This window comes from Scylla paramamosain, chromosome 34 (assembly GCF_035594125.1).
Source record: "Scylla paramamosain isolate STU-SP2022 chromosome 34, ASM3559412v1, whole genome shotgun sequence".
NCBI classification, from domain to species: domain Eukaryota; kingdom Metazoa; phylum Arthropoda; class Malacostraca; order Decapoda; family Portunidae; genus Scylla; species Scylla paramamosain.
This window is the reverse complement of record NC_087184.1, coordinates 263292-288428: the sequence shown is the minus strand read 5'-3', so window position 1 is coordinate 288428 and position 25137 is coordinate 263292. Positions and strand designations below refer to the sequence as shown.

The following is a 25137-nucleotide window of genomic DNA, read 5'->3' as shown; positions in this document are numbered from 1 at the left end:
GCCCTCACCGACACCCCCCATCGCTGGAAGTATGTGGACGACTGCACCGTGGGCGTCCCAGTTTCCACCAAGAACCCGGACTACTCACCACTGCAAGCAATTCTGGAGCGACTGCAGACGTGGACAGAGGAGAGCAGGATGACCATCAACCACAGCAAAACTGTGGTGATGCATTTCTGTACCTCCTCTGTACCAGTGCCCCCTCCCCGGCTCACAGTGGGCCCTCACCCCCTCCAGGTGGTCCGATGTGCCAAGCTTCTCGGAGTCACGGTGGACGACCAGCTGACCTGGAAGCAGCATGTCGCCAGCACCGTGAGATCAGCTACCTACAGGCTGTACATGCTGCGCAGACTCAGGTCGCTGGGGACGCCGACAGATGAGTTAAGGGGGGTGTACCTTACCTTCATCCTCCCCAAACTCATGTACGCCTCCCCAGCGTGGTCCTCCTCCCTCACACACACTCAAGAGCTACAGCTAGAGAGTGTGCAGAAAAGGGCGTGCAGGGTCATCCTTGGCCCTGCATACACCACCTATGAAGAAGCCCTGACCACCCTGAGTCTGTCCAGAATATCCACCAGGCACCGAGAGGCTCTGGAGAAGTTTGGGAGGGGACTAATGCATCATCCGCGTCTCAGAAACATGCTGCCGCCCGACGCGCCTCGCCCTGTCCGTGCCACCAGACACCACAACAAAATAACGCCCCTGAAGGCGCCGCGCACGGACCAGTACAGACTCAGTGCGATTCCCACCATGGTGCGAGCCATCAATCGATAGTATTTCCCTCCTAGATTAGACTTACCTTTAGGATTAATGTTAAGTTTTCCCCATCCCCTATGTACATTTTCAGTTTGTCAACTGCCCAAATAATAAACCGTTTATTATTATTATTATTATTATTATTATTATTTAAGCATTCTTGTACTTCAGCCCACAGAGTTACAGTAGTTAAATTTTTTTTTTTTTTTCTTCTTAATTATCCCTCACATTAAGTATTACCTACCTTGTTACTCTGGGAAGAAACTCTGCTTTCTATTTTCATTTATTTTTTATTTATTTGTATTTATTTTTTATTTGATTCAGATAATTATTTGTATATGATGGATAAATACTTCACATAAATAATTTGTTGGCACACACTCTTCAACTAAATCATTTGTATATAACAGGTACTCTTTAGATAGATCATTTGTATATGACAGACACTTCAGATAAATCCTTTATATATGACAAGACAGTGTACCCTTTCAGTATGTGTCTGACAATCTGGCTGTCATGTCCGTTGGGTTCCTGCTCAACAGTGCAGACGATGCTGTCATCTGGAAGGGACCCAAGAAAGATGGTAAGTAGTAGAAATAGGTCACCTCTAGTGTCTTTGGTTTTGTAAGAAGAGGAGACCAGAAGCCAATTAAAGGAGCCTGGAGAAAGCCACTGAGGGGAAGACAGAGTGAGATGGAGGGATGAGATTGTGGTAGAACAGCAAAGGATAGGAGGCACAGAGGAACATGAAAGGGACAGAAATGGTTAACTGGAGGAGACTTGTACATGACACCAACCCTGCACTCACTCCAGGGAAATGGTCAAAGGAGAAGCGTTGCTGATTTTGTCAGTCCGTTAAGTTTTATGTGGAATCAAGAATTATCATCGTGAGGTTTTTTTCATTTCTTTTATTTCATGTATCTTGTTTACTTTAAGAAATGTAAGTGTATAAAGATGTTGGGTGACAGGAGAGTAATGTAGTTTTTAATGTTGAAGTGATTGACGAGGTAGTGTTTAAGCATGTAGCTGTGGATGTAAGACTGAATATATTGATGTGAGGTTTGAAATGAGTACAGTGGAGAAAGTGTGAGGGAAGAATTAATAGTGTTTGATGTGGGATTGCTTAGAATATAACAACATGAGATGAGGGAAGCTACAAGAAGCCCACACATGGCAGTCCCTGTATGAAATATACCCTTCCATTTCTACCTATCCTCCTCATCCAGAAATTTGTCTTTACTTGTCCTTAATGACTCAGCACTAATAACCTTTTTACTAAGCCTGTTTCTTTCATCTATCACTACTTGATAACCAATTTCTTTGTATCTCTCTTTCAAATCTAACTTTATTGGGTTTGAGCCTGTTGTTTCTTGACCTGTCCTCATTACTGACTTTCAGGATTTTCTTTCACACTTGTGATTTTCCTTATACCACTTAAAGACCTCCATCATTATCATGTGGGAATTTTAAAAGTAAGCATAAATGTTAGTTGACTTTCATAAAAGCATGCAGTGTTCTCTCCACATGCTGGTCATCTGTGTTGGGGCTGAGCTCAAGCTTGACACAATTCCTTCATCTTTGAGCTTGATGCAGTTCCCCTTTCTGTCTACAATGATAGCAGTCCACATACTCAGTTCATATGCACAAAGTAGTGCTTGACTCTGACTCTGGCGTTAATGTCAGTTTCTTTGGTTAGGAAGGCGGAGTTGTACCTTCCCTTCATGTGACTTGTTTCCCTCACCAGGAAGTGGCTCTGCTGGATGTGAGGAAGGAAATCACATTCTGCAGGAAAGTGAACATTCCCATCATTGGCCTGGTGGAGAACATGACCACCTTTGTGTGCCCCAAGTGTAAGGTGAGTGAGATGTGTGGTGCCTCTCACCTGTTCATTTGTGTGTCAGCAGCAAAGAGTGGTGGTGATGTAGCTGGGATCCAGCAGCAATCATAGACTCCTTGCAACCAAGACCACCTCTTGGCTAGGTGGGAATTCATGTGTGTTGTGTAAAGGGACAAGATTGATGGCGACAGACCACACCTTTCTTATCAATGGAAGATTTTTGGCAATACAAAAGTCAACCAGTTTAAATGAAATTAACAGAACAAAAAAAAATTACACAATTTTTCTGCCAGGATGAAACAAAAATTTTTCAATAAGAAATCTTGCAAATCTTGTATTAGGTAAGCCATCTTAAGAGGAGTATGTCAGGCTTGTCTTATCTTGATGCACCATGAATTTCAGACCAAGACGGCCGTCTTCCCTGCCACTACTGGGATGTGACCCCCAGCTGGCAGAGGATACTGAGATGCCACTGCTTGGCCAGCTGCCGCTGGACCCCCGGGTGGCCCAGGCATGTGATGAAGGCACCAACATTCCGACACGAGCCAGATGCTGCTGTCACTCAGGCATACAAAGACATTGCAAACAGTAAGTGTTGTTTTAAATGGAAGATTCTTTATCTGGAATTCAATCTTTGTTCCAGGCCACCACCCCCACAAAGGAGGTAGTAAAGACTGTGTGTGTGTGTGTGTGTGTGTGTGTGTGTGTGTGTGTACACACACACACACACACACACACACACACACTGCACAAAAACATTGCCTAAGGTTAATTTCAAATTCACCTTGGTGCCTGAGTCTCTAATGGGAAGAGGATGGATCCCTCCTCCTACCCCAACATAAGGGACATTTGCAAAGGCTTACTCAAGTTTGTCAGCACAAGAGCCTGACACCACCGCCTCTTGTTTGCCCCTCACCACACCATGACGGCCCATCCCCTCCCCTGCCCCCTGTGCCTGAGACATTCAGCTGAGCAGATCAGGTGCAGACAAGCCACAGACAGAGTCCTACAGGCTCGTGTCCCATTTTCTATTTACATATGCTCTCCACTCAATCTAATCAGTGTTCCGTGTCAGTGGTCTCTCATTCATGCTGTGCCAATTGTTTGCACAATTGTGGAGAATATTATATGAATTTAGTTCATGCAAACATCTTGACTGGCTAATCTTGTAGCCAGCTTATCCCACATTAAGCATGTAGGGGTTGGCATCATATTAGTATGTGCAGCTAATCACACTAAAGGCAGTGTCACACAGGGCAAATTTCCCCCAGTATGCTGCCCATTTTTGCTGCCAGCTGGGCAAACTGAGCTGTCAGGAAGAATGGCATATGGCTGTGATACCAGACTTGCTGGGAGTATTTGAAATTAAATGACCACTGTACTACAAGCTGTACATGTTAAATAAAAATATATTGTGGTACTTTGAGTAAAACTGTCAACTATAAAACTTATAAAAATGAAGTATATGTGCCAGTGTGTGCTTGTGAAATTACTTACAGTGCTTATTTGACAACTGCAGCTGGGGAGATAAACAATGTGTTGTGAAGGAGACCCGCACTAAGTTTTGCTGGAGTGTGAAAGCTCGACACATTAATTGAGCTATAGTGGATCTAGGCACCATGTTGGCTGTAGGACCTACTTGCGCTGTTGCCACCTCAACCCTGGGGCCCAGAGTGACTGACCATGGCCAGCAGGGTGCAGCCACGGCTTGTAGAGGCAGTGCTGCACAGCCTATATGAGCTGCCAAATAGAGCGAAAGATTTATTACAAGATGTCAACATAACAGCCCAGTCCCTGTGTGATGCCAAACTTGCTGTGTCGCTGGTCTCACCAGCAAAACAGGCAGCATGCTTGCAGAAATTTGCCTTGTGTGATGCTGCCTTAAGTCCTCAGCCAGGCACTGCCTACAGTGGGACTTCCCAACACCCTACTGCTGGCTTGTTCACAGAGGAGATAGCAGGCACTTTTGAGGTGGTATTTATACCAGACAGAGTCCAGACTCCAGACTCAATGAAGTAGAATGGCTGCAGACTTGACCCTGATGGTAGGATTTCATATGATTTCACATGAGGCAGGTAGTCACAAGAACCATACACAATGTCAAGGAAAATGAGATAAAGTGTAAATAGAGGAGCAATGTAAAATAGAAGTGGTTTGAAATGTTGAAGAGATGATACATCTTTCTAAACATGTGTTTTTTTTTCCCTTCATTGTTGCACATCACCATCCTCCATTTTCCCTGCTCATGTAATCATATATTCTTTGTCCTCTTGGTTAATTTCTTGTGTGCTAATCTCTGGTCTCTTCCTAAATAATCAGCACAAGGCCATGTTTTATCACTAAGTCTCGCTGGTCTTCCCTCCCACTCACCTGTATTACTTTTTGTGCAGGTGAAGCAGTGAACTCTTGTTTGAAATCTGAGAGGTTTTGTGATTATGAATGTAGAATAGATATGTATGTTACCCTTTCCTTTTAACACTTTTCACTTTCATTACTTCTCCATTGCCAAGCTGATATTTATTTAGGAACAAGAAATGAACAAAAGATTTGAAGAATTAATAAATGGATACCTGCTCCCTTTACATCTTACTTTTCCCAGTTAGAATGATTTCAGTTGGCCTTAAGGCATTGCTTGTAGGGTTACATAGATGTCTTGGCTGCCTCTCTTGGAGAATGTCAGACTGATGCATAAGTAGATGGAATTTCAGTGGATGCACTAAACACTGTAGTAATGATTCAATGTTTATTTCAGAAATCAAGGAGTACTGTGACGCAGTCCCAAGAAGCCACTTGACCTGCAGCGGTAGCAGCAGCAGCAGCAGCAGTCATCACCACACTAACCAACACATTCTATAGAAAAGTCTTGTTATTCATGCAGAGGTTTATTTTACATTTACTTCTTAAATCCATATTATTAACATCAGTCAGTATTTTCTTTACAAATTGTGGCAGCCTTATTCATCATTCATCCTTAATTTATGCCAGAAAGTTTGGGTGAGAATAAAAACTACATATTACAACAGTATCCAACAAAGTAGTTGTTGCCTTGCCATCTTAAGATTTAGTGTAAGTTTAAAGATTTACCTGTGTTAATGTTTGGTCTAATCCTTCACGGTATCTCCTTGCCTTGGTGTGCTGAGGCTGCAAGGGGATGTAACTTGATAATTATGCAGACATACAGTATAAAAATTTCAGACTAAAGTGAGGGTTGCAACTTTTTTAAGGTTCTGGATTACTGGAGGCTTTGGCAACAATTACTTTGTTGGATGCCATTCCTGTGCACGTTATGAACCATCACGTCTTATCTTGGAGATGAAGGTTTAGTATATAATCGTGAATTGGAAAAATACTTTTCTTGGAGGTTTTTAGTATATAATCGTAAATTGGATAAATACTTTACTTTTAAAAAATCTTACAGTAAGTCCACATAAAAGTTAGCATACATTTATATGAAAATGTTACAAACATTTATATGAAAATGAGAGAAAAGATACTCAGTGATGTTATATATAGTGCATGACTTGTAGTGAGGATAACACTTGTATTGTCACTCTGGAAAGTCACTAACACCAAAAGCAATCAAGGAAATGCCAACATATATTCCATTTTTCTTTCTTTTTAGTAGATGGTTGCCTTGTGATGAAGGAACTTGCTCAAAAATATTTCCTAAAAATCTAAATGTTCACAAGTGAATGGTGAGTACGTTGTGAGAGAAAGATATGAACAGACAGGCAGGCAGGCATTTAAATGTGAATTAAATGTCAGTAACCTTTGGTTACTGCTCAAAGAATTAATGGTGTGGAAGCTTGTGTGAAGTCCCTGATGAAAGATAAATATACCAGCCACTGGATTCACAAAACTCAACAGGATGACACCCCCCCCCCACCCATTGTAGTATTTGCTGGACTGGTAATTCCTTCTTCCATACTCATCATTCTCCTTCTCAGACCTGTACTTCCTCTTCTCGCTATCCCTTCTGCTGTCATCATGATCTCTGTGGTCACTGACAAACCTCCCTTGCCTGTGGTCAGAATATTCCCACCTGTGATCCCTGTAATTCCCACGATCCCTATAATTCCCATGACCTCTGTACTCCCCTTGATCCCTGCAGCCTCCTTCCTTCCTGTAGTCTTGATGCCTAAAGTTGCCTCTGCACTGTCTGTTGCAGTCAAATCTGTCAGCAGGGAGTATTGGCGGCTTAGGCAGGCTCTTCTTGCAGTGCTGGAACATATCAAATACTGGTCATTTCATAGACAAGGAGCTGCTATAGAGTAGAGAGGAGGGATTCAGGGGATTCTGAACTTTGTTGGGATCTATGTACAGTAGAAACCTCAGTTCACAAACCAAAACAAGTTTTCCCATTTTAATTAATTAAAATACAATTAATCTATTCCAACCTCAGAAACTGCATTATTATTATTATTATTATTTTTTTTTTCTTTGACAAGAATGAAGTTACAGTAACCACAGAAAGGTGTAAGTTTCTTGGACATCAGGCTATATCATGTCACTGATATGAAGGTCAGGTGCCTTCCCAGCTGTTTGACCTGGGAGCCCTTACCTTACTCCATCTCTAAATCACATGCCTTCATAAATTAATTAAGTCTGCCACTTCCTATTTCAACTTTCAGAATGGTTGGAAAGAGTTATTTGAGAGGAAAAGACAAAATCTTGCCTTGCACCAGGCATGGGTTGGCTGGAAGGAAATATTTGAGCATAAAAGTCTATGTAAAATGGGGATTGTTGCACTACTCATGACAGCACATGCTTTCCAAATTCCACCTTGTGTCTGTGATCCAGGAATTCTTGACAACCTCACGTCTTATAAACCTGTCTAACAGATGCACTCTTTCTTTGGGTATCCAGACAATGGGACATGAGGTGAAATGTAATTGGACAACAGAGCACATACTGTTATGCAGAAAAATCCCTCCTTTACAGTCTTGCTCCAATATTTCCTTCCAGCCAGTGCATGTTTGGTGCAAGGCGAGATGGTGTCTTTTCTCTCTAATTATTATCATCTTTATAACCATCCTGAAAGTAAAGTAAAAAGAGGCAGGCTAAATAAGAAGGCATGCAATTTACTAGAGGTGGAATGGGGTAAAGGAGATCCAGGTCTAGCTCCTCTCCAACAGCTGGGAAGGCACCTGACTTGGGTGACTTGCCAGTGTGTGATAATCACAATGTTCACGGCAGGCATGCCAAAACACAACAGTGTGTGTGTGCTTGCCAGCTGAGGGGGTCTGCAGGGTGTTTGTGCATTCACACACAGAAACACTGTTCAAGAACCATGGCAAAAATTCTTAAAAAATATTCATGAAGTGATTTGTTCATAAATAGGAATGTTCACGAACCGAGGTTCCACTGTGTGTAGTTTAAGGTGTAGTTGTGTGGTGCACTTCAAAGAAATTAAATTGGAGGAAGAATGTTAGGGCTATGCTTTCAGTGACAGTTAGTGACTGGAAATATTTATATTTAAGAAGGATAATGATGAGCATACTTGAGTGATGCAAGCAGATGAAGAATTGTCACCACCTGTGTCAGGGAAGCAGTAAAAATATTGCCTGTGAATGATGAGAGGAAAAGGTAGAGTGATGTCTGACCAACACCTAATGGAGGGAGGGAATTTTTGCGAGTAGATTTAAGATGAATGAGAGCAGGAAAAGCTGACAGAAGTGCTGAACAAGTAAGGTGAAAGGTGATAGAGTAATAGGAGAAGAGAATCACAGGGAGGTGGAAGGATAGAGTAAAAGAAGTCCAGCCAGCACATCTTGACATGATTGGTGAGTTGCATGTGGCCAACTAGCATGTTAGTTATTTTTACCACTGTATTCACCACAGAGAAGCTGCATGCCAAAAATACCTACTAAATGGCAATACTCAAGTTCTTCCCACTTGCTTTGATTGACAATATGGGTCGGTTTTAATTACTTTTCTTGAGAAATATATGCCTTTTTATGAAGTATCACTTACCTCATCCCATCTGCAGCATTTTGTGATGCATGCATATACAAGTGCACAAATTTCTCGTGATGTCAAAGACTTACACAGTGAGTGACTGTATGGTACAAATCAGGACTGCATACAAGAAAATGTGCCACCAAACTGGAGTAAACTGAGTTACAGTACATCACCTGGCTTCTAGGTTTGAGGCTTCTGGAGAGCATGATATGCTCCGCCACTCACACTGACATCCAGAAGAATCATGGGGTTCTGTTCCTTCAGCTGTCTTGCTCCAATAATGATGGGATTTTCCTCTAACTGCCACTATGTGTCAGCCAAAGTCCCACCACTTAACCTTAGGACGACATACTCCACACAGTGTTTGTGGCAGGAAATATCACACTTTCCACAACCCTCAAACTTCTGTTCTAATGTGATCTCTGGGGGAGTGGGGGTGCTTACAGATGGAATGAATCAACAAAGTGTGTGTGTGTGTATACACATGCTTTATCTTGGCTATTTTTCTTTGTTGAGACTGCCTGTGAACTGTGCAAATTTTCTCTGCCTGGAGGAAAGATAAAATAAGCTACACATCAAACAGTGTGAACTGATTTGCATGGGTAATATACAATAGCAGCAAACACCCATATTGATCTGGTGGTGGATTACAACCAGTTTTCTTTTTAAAAACTCTTACAGTTCACTTGCTGCTGCTCCCACTGGCCACTGATTGTGTCTAGGTTAGGCAGTCATGCCTGCTGACTCACCAGTGGAGACGTGATGCAAGTCAGTGACATGATATGAAACACAGGCGTATGAATGAGTTGTGTAAATAACTGGTCTATTTCTTTAAACTATTTTTTTTTCTAAAAGTTAATACTTTGATATCATACATTATGTTTTCATACCAATATTTTCAAAAGATAGGGGAAGGAGGTGGAGAGCATGCAGAGAGCACAACTTGCAGATCAGCTTGGCTTCAGCAACTATACTCCTTTGTGACTGAATATCCATCCCAGTGATGTGAAGTAATTTTCATTACTCTAGGCTGATATCTTAACAAAAGAGGCAGATGAAACAAAGCATCCACACTTGAGCATGCACACACATCAAGCTGATGTCTCAATAAAAAAAGGAAAGCTGAAACAAAGCACCACACATGTGTAACAACAGACATACCTCTGTAAACTGGTTATCCTCCTCAGTATAGTGAGAGGTTGCTTCCTCCTCCAGCTCAGCCAGAAGCTCGAGGTCGAGAGGCACCATGTCCTACTCGTCTTGTGCCATTGTGCTAAAACTGCTGGTGCTTGGGAAGGCCAATGAGGAGTCTGAAACTGAGTGTTTTCATTTAATACAGATAGAGGGGAGTCTGGTGAAAGTTGGTAGTACAGTGGAATGTGAACCAACTGGTATTAAAAAAAAGAATACTGCACTGGTGGCTGACAGAGAAGCAAGACATACAGCTGTTACAAGTTAGGTGTTTTGAATATTATACTGCTTCAGAAGATAAGCATAAGTAGAATGAAACTGCATGAAAGAAGTATGAAGAGAAAAGGGAGAAATATAGAATGCTTTTAATGAATGCAGAGCTGGTTATACAAGGAAGTCTACTGCCTCCTCACAGGAGGAGGCAGTAGACACCTGCCGAAACGATAATTACTCCCAGTGACGTCTAAAGCACTGTTCAGGGGGTGCTGTGAACTTATTAAACCCAGCTGTGACCTCACAACATTTCCCTTTGTGTCTCACAACACAAGGGGGCAGTCACAGCCTGCCCTCTAAAGACAACTCTCTTCCTCCACACAAATCTACAAGCACCTAATAACACACACACCCTTCACTCAAAATTTTTTAAATCATGGCGACTCCTACACCAGCCTCGGAGTCCCCATCTGGGGAGGGGACCATAAATGTCCCCAGGTCGGACTGTCTTTTGTCGACGACCCTAAGTGTCTTGACAGCCCCCTCAACTTTTTCTTCATTAACTTCTGCAACATTCGCAGTCTAAGATCTAATTTTCAATCTGTAGAACACCACCTCTCCTCTTCTAAACTTCATCTTTTTTTCCTCACCGAAACTCAGGTGTCTGAGGCAACTGACAGTAGCCCCTTTTCTGTTCCCTCCTACTTTCTCTATCCTCATTTTCGATCCAAAGCTGGATGCTGCGTTTATGTGCGCAATGACTTAACCTGCTCTCGTGCCCACGCTCTTGAATCTTCCGAGTTTTCCACCATCTGGCTACGACTACAGAGTCACTCTCATACTAAATTTATCTGTGCTGTATACCTCTCACCTAACTCCTCTGACTATAAGAAATTCTTTGACTACTTAACTTCCAAAGTGGAGCACATTCTGACCCTCTTCCCTTTTGCAGAGATCTCCATTCTTGGAGACTTCAATGTTCACCACCAGCTTTGGCTTTCCTCTCCCTTCACTGACCATCCTGGTGAACTAGCCTACAACTTTGCTATCCTCCACGACCTAAAGCAATTGGTGCAACACCCTACTCGTATTCCTGACTGTCTTGGAGATACGCCCAACATTCTTGACCTTTTCCTGACCTCTAATCCTTCTGCTTATGCTGTCACCCTTTCTTCTCCGTTGGGCTCCTCCGATCACAATCTCATATCTTTATCTTGTCCTATCACTCCAATCCCTCCTCAGGATCCCCCTAAGCGAAGGTGCCTCTGGTGTTTTGCCTCTGCTAGTTGGGGGGACCTGAGGAGGTATTTTGCTGATTTTCCTTGGAATGACTACTGCTTCCGTGTCAGAGACCCGTCTTTGTGTGCTGAGCGTATAACAGAGGTGATAGTGTCTGGCATGGAGGTGTACATTCCTCACTCTTTTTCTCGTCCTAAACCTTCTAAACCTTGGTTTAACACAGCTTGTTCTCGTGCTATACATGATAGAGAGGTGGCCCACAAAAGGTACTTAAGCCTTCCATCACCAGAATCTCATGCACTTTATATTTCTGCCCGGAACCATGTCAAGTCTGTTCTCTAACTAGCCAAAAACTCCTTCATTAACAGAAAATGTCAAACCTTTCAAGATCTAACTCCCCTCGTGATTTCTGGCATCTAGCCAGAAATCTCCAATAACTTTGCTTCTTCTTCTCTCCCTCTTCTATTTCAACCAGATGGCACCACTGCTATCACATCTATTCCTAAAGCTGAACTCTTTGCTCAAACCTTTGCTAAAAACACTACCTTGGACGATTCTGGGCTTGTTCCTCCCTCTCCTCCACCCTCTGACTACTTCATGCCACCTATTAAAATTCTTCGCAATGATGTTTTCCATGCCCTCGCTGGCCTAAACCCTCAGACGGCTTATGGACCTGATGGGGTCCCTCCTATTGTTCTCCGAAACTGTGCCTCCGTGCTTGCACCTTGCCTAGTCAAACTCTTTCAGCTCTGTCTGTCACCATCTACCTTTCCTTCTTGCTGGAAGTTTGCCTACATTCAACCTGTTCCTAAAAAGGGTGACCGTTCTAATCCCTCAAACTACTGTCCTATTGCTTTAATTTCCTGCCTATCTAAAGTTTTTGAATCTATCCTCAACAGGAAGATTCTTAAACATCTATCACTTCACAACCTTCTATCTGATCGCCAGTAAGGGTTCTGTCAAGGCCGCTCTACTGGTGATCTTCTGGCTTTCCTTACTGAGTCTTGGTCATCCTCTTTTAGAGATTTTGGTGAAACTTTTGCTGTTGCCTTGGACATATCAAAAGCTTTTGATAGAGTCTGGCACAAAGCTTTGATTTCCAAACTATCCTCCTATGGTTTCTATCCTTCTCTCTGTAACTTCATCTCAAGTTTCCTTTCTGACCGTTCTATTGCTGCTGTGGTAGACGGTCACTGTTCTTCTCCTAAATCTGTCCTGTCACCCACTCTCTTCTTATTATTCATTAATGATCTAAACCAAACTTCTTGTCCTATCCACTCCTACGCTGGTGATACCACCCTGCACTTTTCCACGTCTTTTCATAGACGTCCAACCCTTCAGGAGGTAAACATTTCACGCAGGGAAGCCACAGAACGCCTGACTTCTGATCTTTCTAAAATTTCTGATTGGGGCAGAGCAAACTTGGTATTGTTCAATGCCTCAAAAACTCAATTCCTCCATCTATCAACTCGACACATCCTTCCAAGACAACTATCCCCTCTTCTTCAATGACACTCAATTGTCCCCCTCTTCTACACTGAACATCCTCAGTCTGTCCTTTACTTATAATCTGAACTGGAAACTTCACATCTCATCTCTAGCTAAAACAGCTTCTATGAAGTTAGGTGTTCTGAGACGTCTCCGCCAGTTTTTCTCACCCCCCCAGCTGCTAACTCTGTACAAGGGCCTTATCCGTCCATGTATGGAGTATGCTTCACATGTCTGGCGGGGTTCCACTGAAACTGCTCTTCTAGACAGGGTGGAATCAAAAGCTTTTCATCTCATCAACTCCTCTCCTCTAACTGACTGTCTTCAGCCTCTCTCTCATCGCCGCAATGTTGCATATCTAGCTGTCTTCTACCGCTATTTTCATGCTAACTGCTCTTCTGATCTTGCTAACTGCATGCCTCCCCTCCTTCCGCAGCCTCGCTGCACAAGACTTTCTTCTTTCTCTCACCCCTATTCTGTCCACCTCTCTAACGCAAGAGTTAACCAGTATTCTCAATCATTCATCCCTTTCTCTGGTAAACTCTGGAACTCCCTGCCTGCTTCTGTATTTCCATCTTCCTATGACTTGAATTCCTTCAAGAGGGAGGTTTCAAGACACTTATCCATCAATTTTTGACCACTGCTTTGACCCTTTTATGGGACTGGCATTTCAGTGGGCATTTTTTTATTAGATTTTTGTTGCCCTTGGCCAGTGCCCTTCCTACATAAAAAAAAAAAAAAACAAAAAAACAGCACTGTGTGGGGCTGCAGCATGTAATGTGAGAGCAGGTGAGAGAAGGAAATGAACTGTAATAGAGGTGGTGTCTGCAAAACACATGTGGAAATAATACATCTGACCTGGATCAAGTGAGGAATGGGAAGGCAACAATGAAAAGCTGGAAGAGGCAACCAATGCTACAAATTTTACTTCGGCAAATCACTTGTCTGCTAGATGGTGCCGTTCACATGAGATACACTACACTTTGCCACACAGTCAGTTACTACGCAGACACCACACAAGACGGACGTCGGTCCTGCCTCCTGTTCTGTTGTTACGACTTCTGTTATCGAGGAGTGATAGGAATATTAGTTTTCTTGTTTGGATTGTGTATTATGGTTTCCATTACCTGTTATAAGGATGGAATATTGTCTTGAGTTATCCGTTACCTGATTATAGGGCGGAGTATTGCCTATGGATATCCGTTACCTGATAAGGGCGGAGTGTTGCCTACTTGAATCCGTTACCTGATTTAAGGGCGGATTATGGACTATAAATATCTGTTACCTTGTATAAGGGCGGATTATTGGTTATATGATATCCGTTACTTGGTATAAGGCGGATTATTGGCAAATATTTTATGCTATATATATATATATATATATATATATATATAACAATATTTGGGCACTCTCGTGAGCCGACATAGGTGCGAGATGGTTCCATCTTGTTACCCATTATTGGGGCAAGAGGAATATTGCCTTATTTACAAGCCTGGGGGCATTTGACTTCCCAGATTATTATAAGGAAGGAGTTTTTGATTTAAAGTTACCCTGTGTGTGAGGTTAAGGCACCCGTGGGGTTATAAAAGGAACTGCTGTTAAAAGGGGTGGCATATTGTTAACATTAGCCGCCATGTCTAGGACGCCCTCTGATGCTTGCCCCAGTCCTGAGAGATTCAGAACTACCAGCTTGCCACGCACCTCAGCTAACGTAAAGGGACTACACAAGGGGAGTAAACATGAAGAAAGATCCAGATCTAAGAGCCGTTCTACTCGTCATGAGAGGTTAAGTTACTCTCGGTCACCTTCCCCTTCTCCAAAATACGCTGGTGAAGACAGCAATGCGCCTTCTTTGGGCATGATTATGGATGCTTTAATTTAGTTGAGGAAAGACATGGACAAGCTTAAGAAGGAAAATGGGGCTGTGAAGTCAAAAGCAGTTCATAACAATGCTCCCCTGTAGGTGTCAAATAATACTTTGATGCCTGATTCTCAGGAATCACAGGCAGGATTTTCTGGATTTAGAACTCCACTGAGGGAGGACAGTGATGAGGAAGAGGAAATCCAGAGGGATGTTCCTCATGATAGTATATTGTTACAAGGTGCTAAGAATTATGAACCCATGGAAACTGTCTCAAAAGAACTTGACAAGGAAATTGCTGCAATGGTGAACCACCTGTTTATTAATGGCATGAGGCAGGAAGATTACAAAGCCATTGTAGAGGATGAGGTGACATTTAGACCAAATAACTGCCATGCATTAACTCAAATGGATTGCAACCCACAGGTCCTGGACGCACTGCCTGCAGAGGCAAAGAAGGCAGACTTCCGCTTAAGGGAAGTGGGAAAAAAGATATTACCAAGGCAGCTACTATTGTTGTAAAATCGCTTACTGTGCTAGACAAGGTGGCACGTGATGAAGAGCACCAAATTATTGCAAATGAGGTGGCCATGCTCAATGGTGCATTAGCATTATTGGGTAATGCCCACTACAGAAATAACTTGAACAGGCAACATATCATAAAGAGGGACATTAATCCCAAATATTCTCATTTGTGTGCTGACAAGGCTCCCATGATGGGTCTATTGTTTGGGGATGACCTGTCACAAGCCAACAGAAATATTGAGGAGGCAGAAAGGCTGAAAACTAAATTCACTTTTAAGAAGCCTACATCTTGGACTGCAAGCAGTGGCAGATTTGGTGGAGGTAAACAATGTAACTTTTTTGCCAAGGCCTCCTCCTGTGGATTCCCATCCAGATATCAGCCATATGGTTTTCGCAGGATGCCCTCCAGTGGTGAACACAGGCGCTCCTACCCTGCTCAAGCTTGGACAACAAAAAACGTGAGAGGCTGGGGTCAACATATCCCCCGGCATTAACCCAGGTGAAAGAACAATTTGAGGCTGGGCAACTTCACAAGTTTATCAATAAATGGCGTGTGATTACAAGTGACCTGTTCATTTTGGATATGGTGGAACATTGTCATCTGAATATAGATGAAGCTAATATCGGATATTTATTTAGAGAGGATATACAGTATGTCTTTAGTGAGGAAGATAAACTGATTATGCATTAGGAGGTTAAAAAATTGTTAGAGATAAAGGCCATCATAGAGACACATGGACAGGATCAACAAATACTTTCACCAGTTTTTCTGAGGAAGAATAAGACAGGGGATTATAGGATGGTGTTAAATCTTGAAAACTGAACAGGCATGTAGAATATACTCATTTTAAAATAGAAAATTTTGAACAAGTATTACAGTTGCTTAGTCAAGGAGATTATATGGCTTCTATAGACCTTAAGAAAGCCTATTATTCAGTAAAAATTGCAGAGGAACAACAAAAATATCTGTGTTTTAGATGGTTGGATAAGATTTACCAGTTCACGTCTACCTAACGGGTTTTCGGATGGTCCTCGTCTATTTACAAAACTTCTGAAGCCAGTTTTCTCTACACTTAGGCATAAAAGCCACAACATCACTAGTTATATTGATGATACGCTTCTGTATAGTAGCTCTTTGCCGAGATGTTTTGATTGCATGAATGACAACATTCAGTTGTTGCAGAGTGTAGGTTTCTGCATAAATGTGGAGAAATCTGTTTTAAGTCCCACTACGCGTATTGAGTATTTAGGTAACGTGATAGATTTGGTGGCCATGACAGTTACCTTGCCGGCGGGTAGGAGGGATGAGATTATACAGCATTACTCTCTTTTAGTCAATAGACAAAGAAAAAATTAGAATTGTGGCAAGAGTGATTGGCCTGCTGGTGGCAGCAATCCCAGCTGTAGAGATGGGGAAGATGCACTATAGGAGGATGGAAAGAGCAAAGATCAAGGCTTTGGAAGAGGCATGTGGAGACTTTAATAGATGGATGAACATTACAGAGGAGATTAGAACAGATTTAAACTGGTGGATTAAGGAATTGGAGAGTCAAAACAGGAAAATATTCAGAAATGCACCAGATACTGAGTTGTTCACAGATGCTTAAAATCTAGGATGGGCAGGTTGCCAAAATAGCATCACTACCAATGGCAGATGGTCCCCTGAAGAGGTGCGTTCGCACATTAATGCGTGAATTATTGGCTATGTTATTCTCATTGAGATCTTTTACACATCTCCTTAGAGGTTTACACATTATGTGATAACACCACAGCGATTAATTACGTGAATGAGATGGGAGGTGTTAAGTCAATAGTTTGTGATGACATTAGTAGGAACATCTGGGAATGGTGTCTTAGTAATGGGGTATGGGTGACAGCTTCCCACATACCAGGCAAATGTAACGTCATGGCCGACGAGGCATCACATTACTTTAATGACGGACATGAGTGGCAGCTGAATGAGATGATATTTGAGGAATTGTCTTCTATATTTGGGAATCCTTGTATAGACCTATTCGCTTCACGTTTGAACAAACAAATGACTCCATTCTGTGCATGGACACCAGATCCAGAGGCTGCATATATTGATGCAGTTACAATTCCGTGGGCTAAATTTAAATTGGTTTACCTCTTTCCTCCCTTCTCTCTGATCTCTAGATGTCTGCTGAAGTTAAGGGAGGAAAGGACCAGAGGATGGATCATAGTGCCACTTTGGCCATCACAACCGTGGATGGGGGTGCTCCTTCGGATGCTAGTAGACGACCCTCGGGTCATACAGAGAAGGAAAAATGTGCTAATGCATCCGTCAACTGCTGAGGAACACCCAATAATGAAACACACAAATCTGATGGCTTGTCAGTTGTCCGGAAACAACTTGGAGAACGTGGCATATCTAAAGAAGGTACGGAAATCATTATGGCCTCTTGGAAACCAGCAACAGGTAGACAATACAACACTCACATCAAGAGGTGGACACTCTTTTGTAGTAGAGGGAACATTAATCCCATTGCACCATCTATAGCAGATATATTAAACTTTCTGTCTCGTAACTTTCAAAGGAATGTGGGTTATGAAAGCATTAACACGGTGAGAGGGACTCTATCTGCAATAGGAATTATGGTGGAAGGCTGCAGAACGGGCAATCACCCACTTGTCAACAGATTTCTGCGGGGAGTCTTCAACTTACGCCCTTCTACACCCAGGTACGCAACGACCTGGGATGTGAAACTTGTATTACAAAAGATAAGACTCATGGAACCACTACACAGCCTAACACTGAAAGACTTATCGCTAAAAATGGTGATGCTGATGGCAATGACACAAGCAGCCAGGATCCAAACTTTGCACTTATTGTTGGTGAATATGGCATTTGGAGAAGAATCTGTTTCAGTTTTGTTAGGAGGTAACATCAAGCAATGCAGGCCAAAATTTAATGTTCGTACTATTGTATTTAAAGCTTATCCTCAGGATTACAGATTGTGTGTAGTTAAGGCTATGAAAGAATATATAGAAAGAACTGAGAGGCTAAGGACAGAATCTGGAAATGCAGATGGGAGACTACTCATAAGTTATATAAAACCCCATAGGGGTGTTTCTAAGGACATGGTGGCAAGGTGGCTTAAGACCATGTTATGTAAGTGTGGGATTGATACCAAGAGGTACACAGCAGGTAGTATTAGACCTGTGTCAGTGTCTAAGGCCAAGGCACTGGATGTGCCTATTGCCACCATCATGGCAAAAGCTGGTTGGACGCAGGAAGCCACATTTGCTAAATATTATAATAAGGATATACAAGGGGAAATAGACCCTTTTTCAAGAAGCAGTGCCAGGCTCAGTATAATGTAAGGTTTGAAATGTTATCAGCAGTAAAAATCATGTTCTATTTTCATAAATGACAATGGGGTTTTTGTAATAGGAACTTTTATTTACACCTATTTACAAAATGTGAAATTTGACAGAACCCTTTACATACAACACCCACATGACTTTAAAATCTCATGTGAACGGCACCATCTAGCAGACAAGTGATTTGCCAAAGTAAAATTACAGAAGTACATGAGACTTACCGTAGGTTAGTTGAAATGTGCTTCGGATTTTGCGAGGCACATCACGTCTGCTAGATGGTAGAGTTCACATGCCCTCCACTCCCTCCCTTTGTTAATTGATGATTCTTGGTTTACACAACAAAAATTCAAGGACTGCAAGGGTTGGGAGATAATATTTCATGTGGGTAGTTGTATCTTTAAAGACTGACTGTGTGGCAAAGTGTAGTGTATCTCATGTGAACTCTACCATCTAGCAGACGTGATGTGCCTCGCAAAATCCGAAGCACATTTCAACTAACCTACGGTAAGTCTCATGTACTTCTGTAATTATATGTAAAGCTGCACACTGTAAAAGTAGACTGAATCTTGTTGCCTCTAGTGTTTAGCTTCAGCCTGCTTCAATAGGGAGACTGCCTGCCTCTGTGTTTAGGACACTGCACTGTTCAAAAAGACATAAGCACAAAACTGTTATTTGTTAATGATGATTTATCAATATAAATAAAAGATATATACATTTTAATATTTCCAGTCTATTACTTTACTTAATTTTACTTAGAGAGAGAGAGAGAGAGAGAGAGAGAGAGAGAGAGAGAGAGAGAGAGAGAGAGAGAGAGAGAGAGAGAGAGAGAGAGAGAGAGAGAGAGAGAGAGAGAGAGAGAGAGAGAGAGAGAGAGAGTCTTCGAATTATAAAGTTGGCAGCAAAAACAATGACAAAATTTTCAAGTGTCAATCAACATCCGCATGCCATCCAATCACTGTATCACTTAGCCTTGCTCTCAGGTGATTAAAAAATGATCACGAGGAAAACAATAATAATAATTTAGTTTTACTCCTTAAGAAAACTGCAGAAACAAACCTATCACTCATGTAAACTCACTCATGTGGTTCTTCCATGGACCACATGCCCCTCCTTTTTTTATTTATTTTTTTTGTTTATTTGTTTTCATGATTTATCTAAAGGATAATAGCTAGATATTATTACTGTTTCTTTATTCATATATATATATATATATATATATATATATATATATATATATATATATATATATATATATATATATATATATATATATATATATATATATATATATATATATATACATATATATATATATATATATATATATATATATATATATATATATATATATATATATATATATATATATATATATATATATTTTTTTTTTTTTTTTTTTTTTTTTTAATTAGCTTAGGGCAAAGCTGACCAAAAAGGTGATTACAAATATTTTTAGTGCAAAATTTTATGTGATGGCAAGATTTAAGGGTGCACCATTAAAAGAAGGAAGGAGGCAGCAGGCACAGCTTCTACATCAGCTATGCATACACCAACTGCAGTTACTTGGACACACTGCAAACTGAATGCAAACTGAACACAACTCCAACAAGATAGAAGCAAACATTCTGACCACTACAACATCATACTTCAAAGGTAAATATTAGCTAATAAATTCTGTTCCAACTTTTGCATACTTACATTTCTCAGTGACCAGTTTCTCTAGAATGAGTCCATAGAAACCCTCCAAGGAAGCTTTGAAGTGAGTTGTGCTGGCTTTGGTTTCTGGTTCAAATATCCTGGAAAAGAAAAAAAAAGCAGTCAGGTGGATCTGGTCTCTGGTTCAAGGAAAATCAGTTCATATCAACTAACTTTGGTTTCTGGTTCAAATATCATCTAATGGAAAATAAGCTATCAGCTAACTTTGGTATCTGGCTCAAATATCATGTAAAGGAAAAAAGTATCAGTCTTGCACCACTGAGAAACACTGACTGATAGAAGAAGTGTTCAGAAAACTTTACACCCACAATGACAACTGGAGCAAGGTTCTTCAAAGTAAGGGAGCCTCCCTGCACTATGCACAATAACTAAGCATGTATAACACCAATATAAGTATGGTTGGGTGGCCATTTTTGTTGTGATATCAAAGCACAGAGCACACCACCTCCTCGGTTTGGGTAACCCAAATCACCCGAGTCACCCGAGTCATGCAAAGAGAGCGTTCAGTTGAGAACTGGGTGACCCGGGTAACCCAAGTCACTTAACTTAACGCACCCCTGGTCTCTGACATGGAAGCTGTGGCCATTCCAAGGAAAATCAGCAAAATACCTCATCAGGTCCCCCAACTAGCAGAGACAAAATGCCAGAGGCACCTCTGCTTAGGAGGATCCTGAGGAGGGATTGGAGCAATAGGACAAGATGCAGATATGAGACTGTGATTGGAGGAGCCCAATGGAGAAGAGAGGATGACAACATAAGCAGAAGGATTAGAGGTCAGGAACAAACACATAACTAACAAAACACATGTTTGAGTGCAGCTCACCTCTCCCACTCCTGAGCAGCCTGACCTCCTGACAGTCACCAAGTCAAAAGCAAGGTCAGCAGGGTTCCTGAGGGTCTGGACCATGAGGTGGGGGTGTCCCAGGATGGTCACCAGCTGGGATGCCTCAGACAGTGGAATGGAGATGTTTACAAAGTTATCCCATGAGTTCTCTGTGAGTTTGGCACCACAGGAGCAACACAACACATAGTCTGTGAGGAACAGCAGTTGTTAGCACCACCCAGGAACACCACCACTCACCAGTCAAAAATCATGGTCAGTACTCATTATCCCAAGAGACATTCTATTTTACCAGTCAAATACATAAAGTCACCCATCACACACCTTCAATCACCAGTCACCAGTCACACTCCTCAGTCACCACTCATCAATCAAGATCCTCATCATTACTCACTATCCTAAATGACATCCTAAGTCACCAGTCTACTCTGAAATTCTTAGTCACCAGTCTCCAGTCAATAGTTAATAGTCTGACATCCTTAGTCACCATTTTGACATTCCCAGACGTCAGTCATCAGTCCAGTGATTATTACTATGACTGTCACTTGAGACTCTCTTATGAACAGAATGCATGCATCAAAATGTCTTCATATGAAACGTCACTTAGTGCAGAAAGGCATTAAAAACATTTTCAATTTATAGGAAAGATTCACATGTAAGTGCAGGAATCAAAGATGAACATGAACACGCTTTACAAAATACTGGAATGGTAGCAATGTTCCCTCCCACAGTAGGTTGACCAGGTAATGAATGTGTTACACAGGCTGTGATATCATTCCATCATACAGGAAATTCTTTACAAAAGAGAGGACTTTACTTTGGAGAATGCTTCACTAAATATAATGAGCTCATTACTCTCACTTCAAAAGCCAGTGAGGCTTATTTCGTGAAAAGACAAAGGCAAAAATTCTTTCATCTATTTCATTTACTTAAACTAAGATAGAAAATATATTCTGTCCTTTTTCAGTAACAATAAGAAACACTAGTCTTTAGTAATTCCTAGTGAAGGAGAGTCACTGCACTACTACTGGGACGACTCAACCACAAGAGGCGTCATGATTCCAGTTTTCATTTTCAATATTATGTTTCATTTTCAATGTTATCCTTGACTTGAATTATTGCTGACACATTTTTGTTTCCGGAAGGTTTAATACTCAGTTTTCCTGTTGATATGAAAAAAAAAAAACTGTTTGGGGAAAGTTTAATTAATATGGTGATAGAAAATATCTTAAATATATTTGAGGAAGTGTCAAGAACATTATGAGAGCACCAGTCAGCAGCCACATTAGAAGGGAAAGAGGCTCAGGGTGTGACTTCCAGATCACCTCGGCCTGCACTGACTGTAAATATAGCAGGATTTATATCCTTACAAGACACTTGACCCTGTAAGACAACTATACTCTATTCAAGAAATTTATAAATACATTCCCTCCTACTAGGTGGTGGCATGTCAGGCTCTGGACTCATCTCTACTGGCTGATGACTTCCTGGACCATGGTGGGTTTACCCTGAATTTGGTGACTTTCAGGCACTGTCTTCCACAGCCTCCCACAGCCCAAACACCTCAATAATTCCCTTATTAATTCTTACACCTCCATAATTTCTTCTTCTTGATATCTTTTCCCTAGTCTCTATAGAGTCATTGTTCTTGCCAGCTCTCCTCCAAGCATAGTCATATATATTTTCCTTTGACAATTGTTTCTGTCTCAAGTCCTTCCTTACACAGTCTATCCATATAAGGTTTAGTTTTCCTCTTGCTCTCCTGCCTTGCACCTCTATCTCCATCACACTTCTCCTGACATATGACTCTTTCCTTCTCTTCACATGGCTAAAACACTGCAGCCTTTTTTTCCTGTGTCCTTTGAAATATCTCCACTAGTTTTACATTTTCTTCATATCCAAGCTCCAAATTAATGACCCATGTATCTATCTGTCCATCTGTCCATATACCAGGTTGGCAATCCCACACAGGGTGGCCCAGACAAAGCACCATCCGCTCATACACACATCATTCACACTCTTAGTCCTATCAGCCCCTAATGGAGAGGCTATTCACCTAATATAGTATAAAATAACTATAACAATCTCAGTGCCACATAATCAGTTGGCTTGGTGCTTCAAACACAGAATATTAAACCAACAGGAATGAAAGAGTAAATGAGATGAAAAGATAATGATAAAAGATGTCTCTACTCTCTTCCTCCCTCAGGTCTTTATTTAGGGGATATAACAAGGATGACATGAGCAAAATCCTTAGGTTCAGTGATCAGGATAGGACAAGAAATAGTGGGTTCAAGCTTGATAAAGCTAGCTTTAAATGAGACACAAAGGAATAAGTTTTCAAATATAGTGGTTGATGAATAGAATAGACTCAGTAATCTGGTTGTTAGTGCTGAGTCATTAGGAAGCTTTAAAAGAAAACTAAACAAACTTGTGGATGGGGATGATGGGTGGAAATAGGCAGGCATGTTTCATACAGGGATTGTCATGTTAAGGACTGATGGCTGTCTGCAGCTTCCCCTATTTTCTTATGGCTGTTAATGTCCTGTCAATATGAAGCTTTTAAAAGAAGACCAAATAAATTTAGGTATGAGGATGATAGGTAGAAATCTGAAGGCATTTCTAACAGGAAATGCCAACTGTGGGTTGACAGATTCTTGCAGCTTCCCTTGTATTCTTATGTTCCCATGTACTCACCCTCTATCCTCTTAAGGTTGTGAAGGAGTTCCTGCAGGCGAGACTCAGCAATGGGGGAGTCCATCTTATTCACCATAAGGAGTGCTGGCTTACTCAGCAGGTCAGGTGAATACAGCTCCAACTCCTGTGTGTACAGGTGTGGAGGAGTAACTACAAAGGAATAGAAATGAATGTAAAAGAGCAGCAGATTTCTTGGCCCTTATGAGACTTTGTAGTAAGGTACAAAGGAACAGGAAAAAAAGAGCAGTGGATTTCTTGGCCCTCATGACGATGCTTGTGATAAGGTACAATTGAACTCAAAAGAGGATAGAGTAGCAGATCTGTTAGCCTTTTTTTTTTTGTGTGTGGGGGGGTGTTTGTCATAAACTACACTAATTAAAGTAAAGATGAAGACAGTGGGTGTGTGTGTGTGTGTGTGTGTGTGTGTGTGTGTGTGTGTGTGTGTGTGTGTGTGTGTGTGTGTGTGTGTGTGTGTGTGTGTGTGTGTGTGTGTGTGTGTGTGTGTGTGTGTGTGTGTGTGTGTGTGTGTGTGTGTGTGTGTTAGAGTGAAGGGTAAGTGCATGACAGGCTGTCCCTGTGATGTCATGCCTTGGGGCATCATGCAAACTCTGAGACACTGGTCTGGAGACATGATGAGGCAGGATGAATCAACCAGGAGAGGGTTTACAGGAGATCACACCTTTGTCAGGACTCACAGAAACATGAGTCTGACACGTTACCACTCAGGCCGAGGTGGTCATCACGACCTGAGTGGATTTTGGTCAACCGACTGCCCTGTCACTGCCACAAAGACTCAGCTTCCAACATGACTCAAACTTGGAATCACAAATTCGTGTCCATGTGTTTACCAGCAGGGTGTGTCTGACAACCCCAAGGAAGCCACAAGCCAGACACTCATTGTAGGCTAGATGTCAACATTGTACAGAGTTTCCCCAAGTTATGATGGAGTTCTGTCCCAACACCATGTCATAAATTGACAAAAACAGAATCAAAACTAAAGCATTTTGTCCACATACAACCATAAATGCACAGAATCAGTATTAAGAGCACTAGCAAATAACTCTCCTATTAGTTAGAATGAGAGTAAAGCTGCCAATCAACACAACACAGCAGCAAGTCAAAACTGTAAACACACAGACATCACATTCACCCAAAGTTCCTCAGCCCCACACACCCCTGCAGGGCACTGGGCACCCACACACTCACCCTGTTGACCAGCATGACATTCTCGGTGGGTGAACAGTATGGGTGTTTGGGTGACAGCCGGAAGCTGTTGATGTCTACCACAAAGAGGAGGAAGTGTGTCCACTCCACGTGGCGCAGGAAGTGGTGCGCCATCCCCACGTTGGCCCAGGTGCCCTCGATGAGTCCTGGCAGGTTAGCGATGGTCAGCCGCCGCATGTCACTGTACTCCACCACACCCAGGGTCGGCTGCAGCGTCATGACTGGTGGAGGGAGCAAAGTAGT

At 41.9% G+C, this 25137-nt stretch overlaps 2 protein-coding genes across 2 annotated transcripts in view; one reads left to right on the top strand and one right to left on the bottom strand.

Moving 5' to 3' along the window:
• The first annotated feature begins 1235 nt into the window (after positions 1–1235).
• LOC135089985 (cytosolic Fe-S cluster assembly factor Nubp1 homolog) lies at positions 1236–5516 on the top strand. The gene is given in 5 exon segments (XM_063986173.1): positions 1236–1339; positions 2501–2611; positions 2996–3025; positions 3027–3181; positions 5346–5516. Coding segments are annotated over 5 exon segments (405 nt in total). The 5' UTR covers positions 1236–1249; the 3' UTR covers positions 5365–5516.
• Positions 5517–23186: 17670 nt separating this feature from the next.
• LOC135089900 (GTP-binding protein 10-like) overlaps positions 23187–25137 on the bottom strand; it is a 145985-nt gene continuing 144034 nt past the window's right edge. Inside the window, exons 7-9 of the mRNA XM_063986081.1 lie at positions 24877–25115; positions 23671–23794; positions 23187–23284 (exon numbers count right to left, since the gene is read on the bottom strand). Of these exons, the coding sequence (XP_063842151.1) occupies positions 23187–23284; positions 23671–23794; positions 24877–25113 (459 nt within the window). The 5' untranslated portion in view covers positions 25114–25115. The remainder of the gene's footprint in view (positions 23285–23670; positions 23795–24876; positions 25116–25137) is intronic.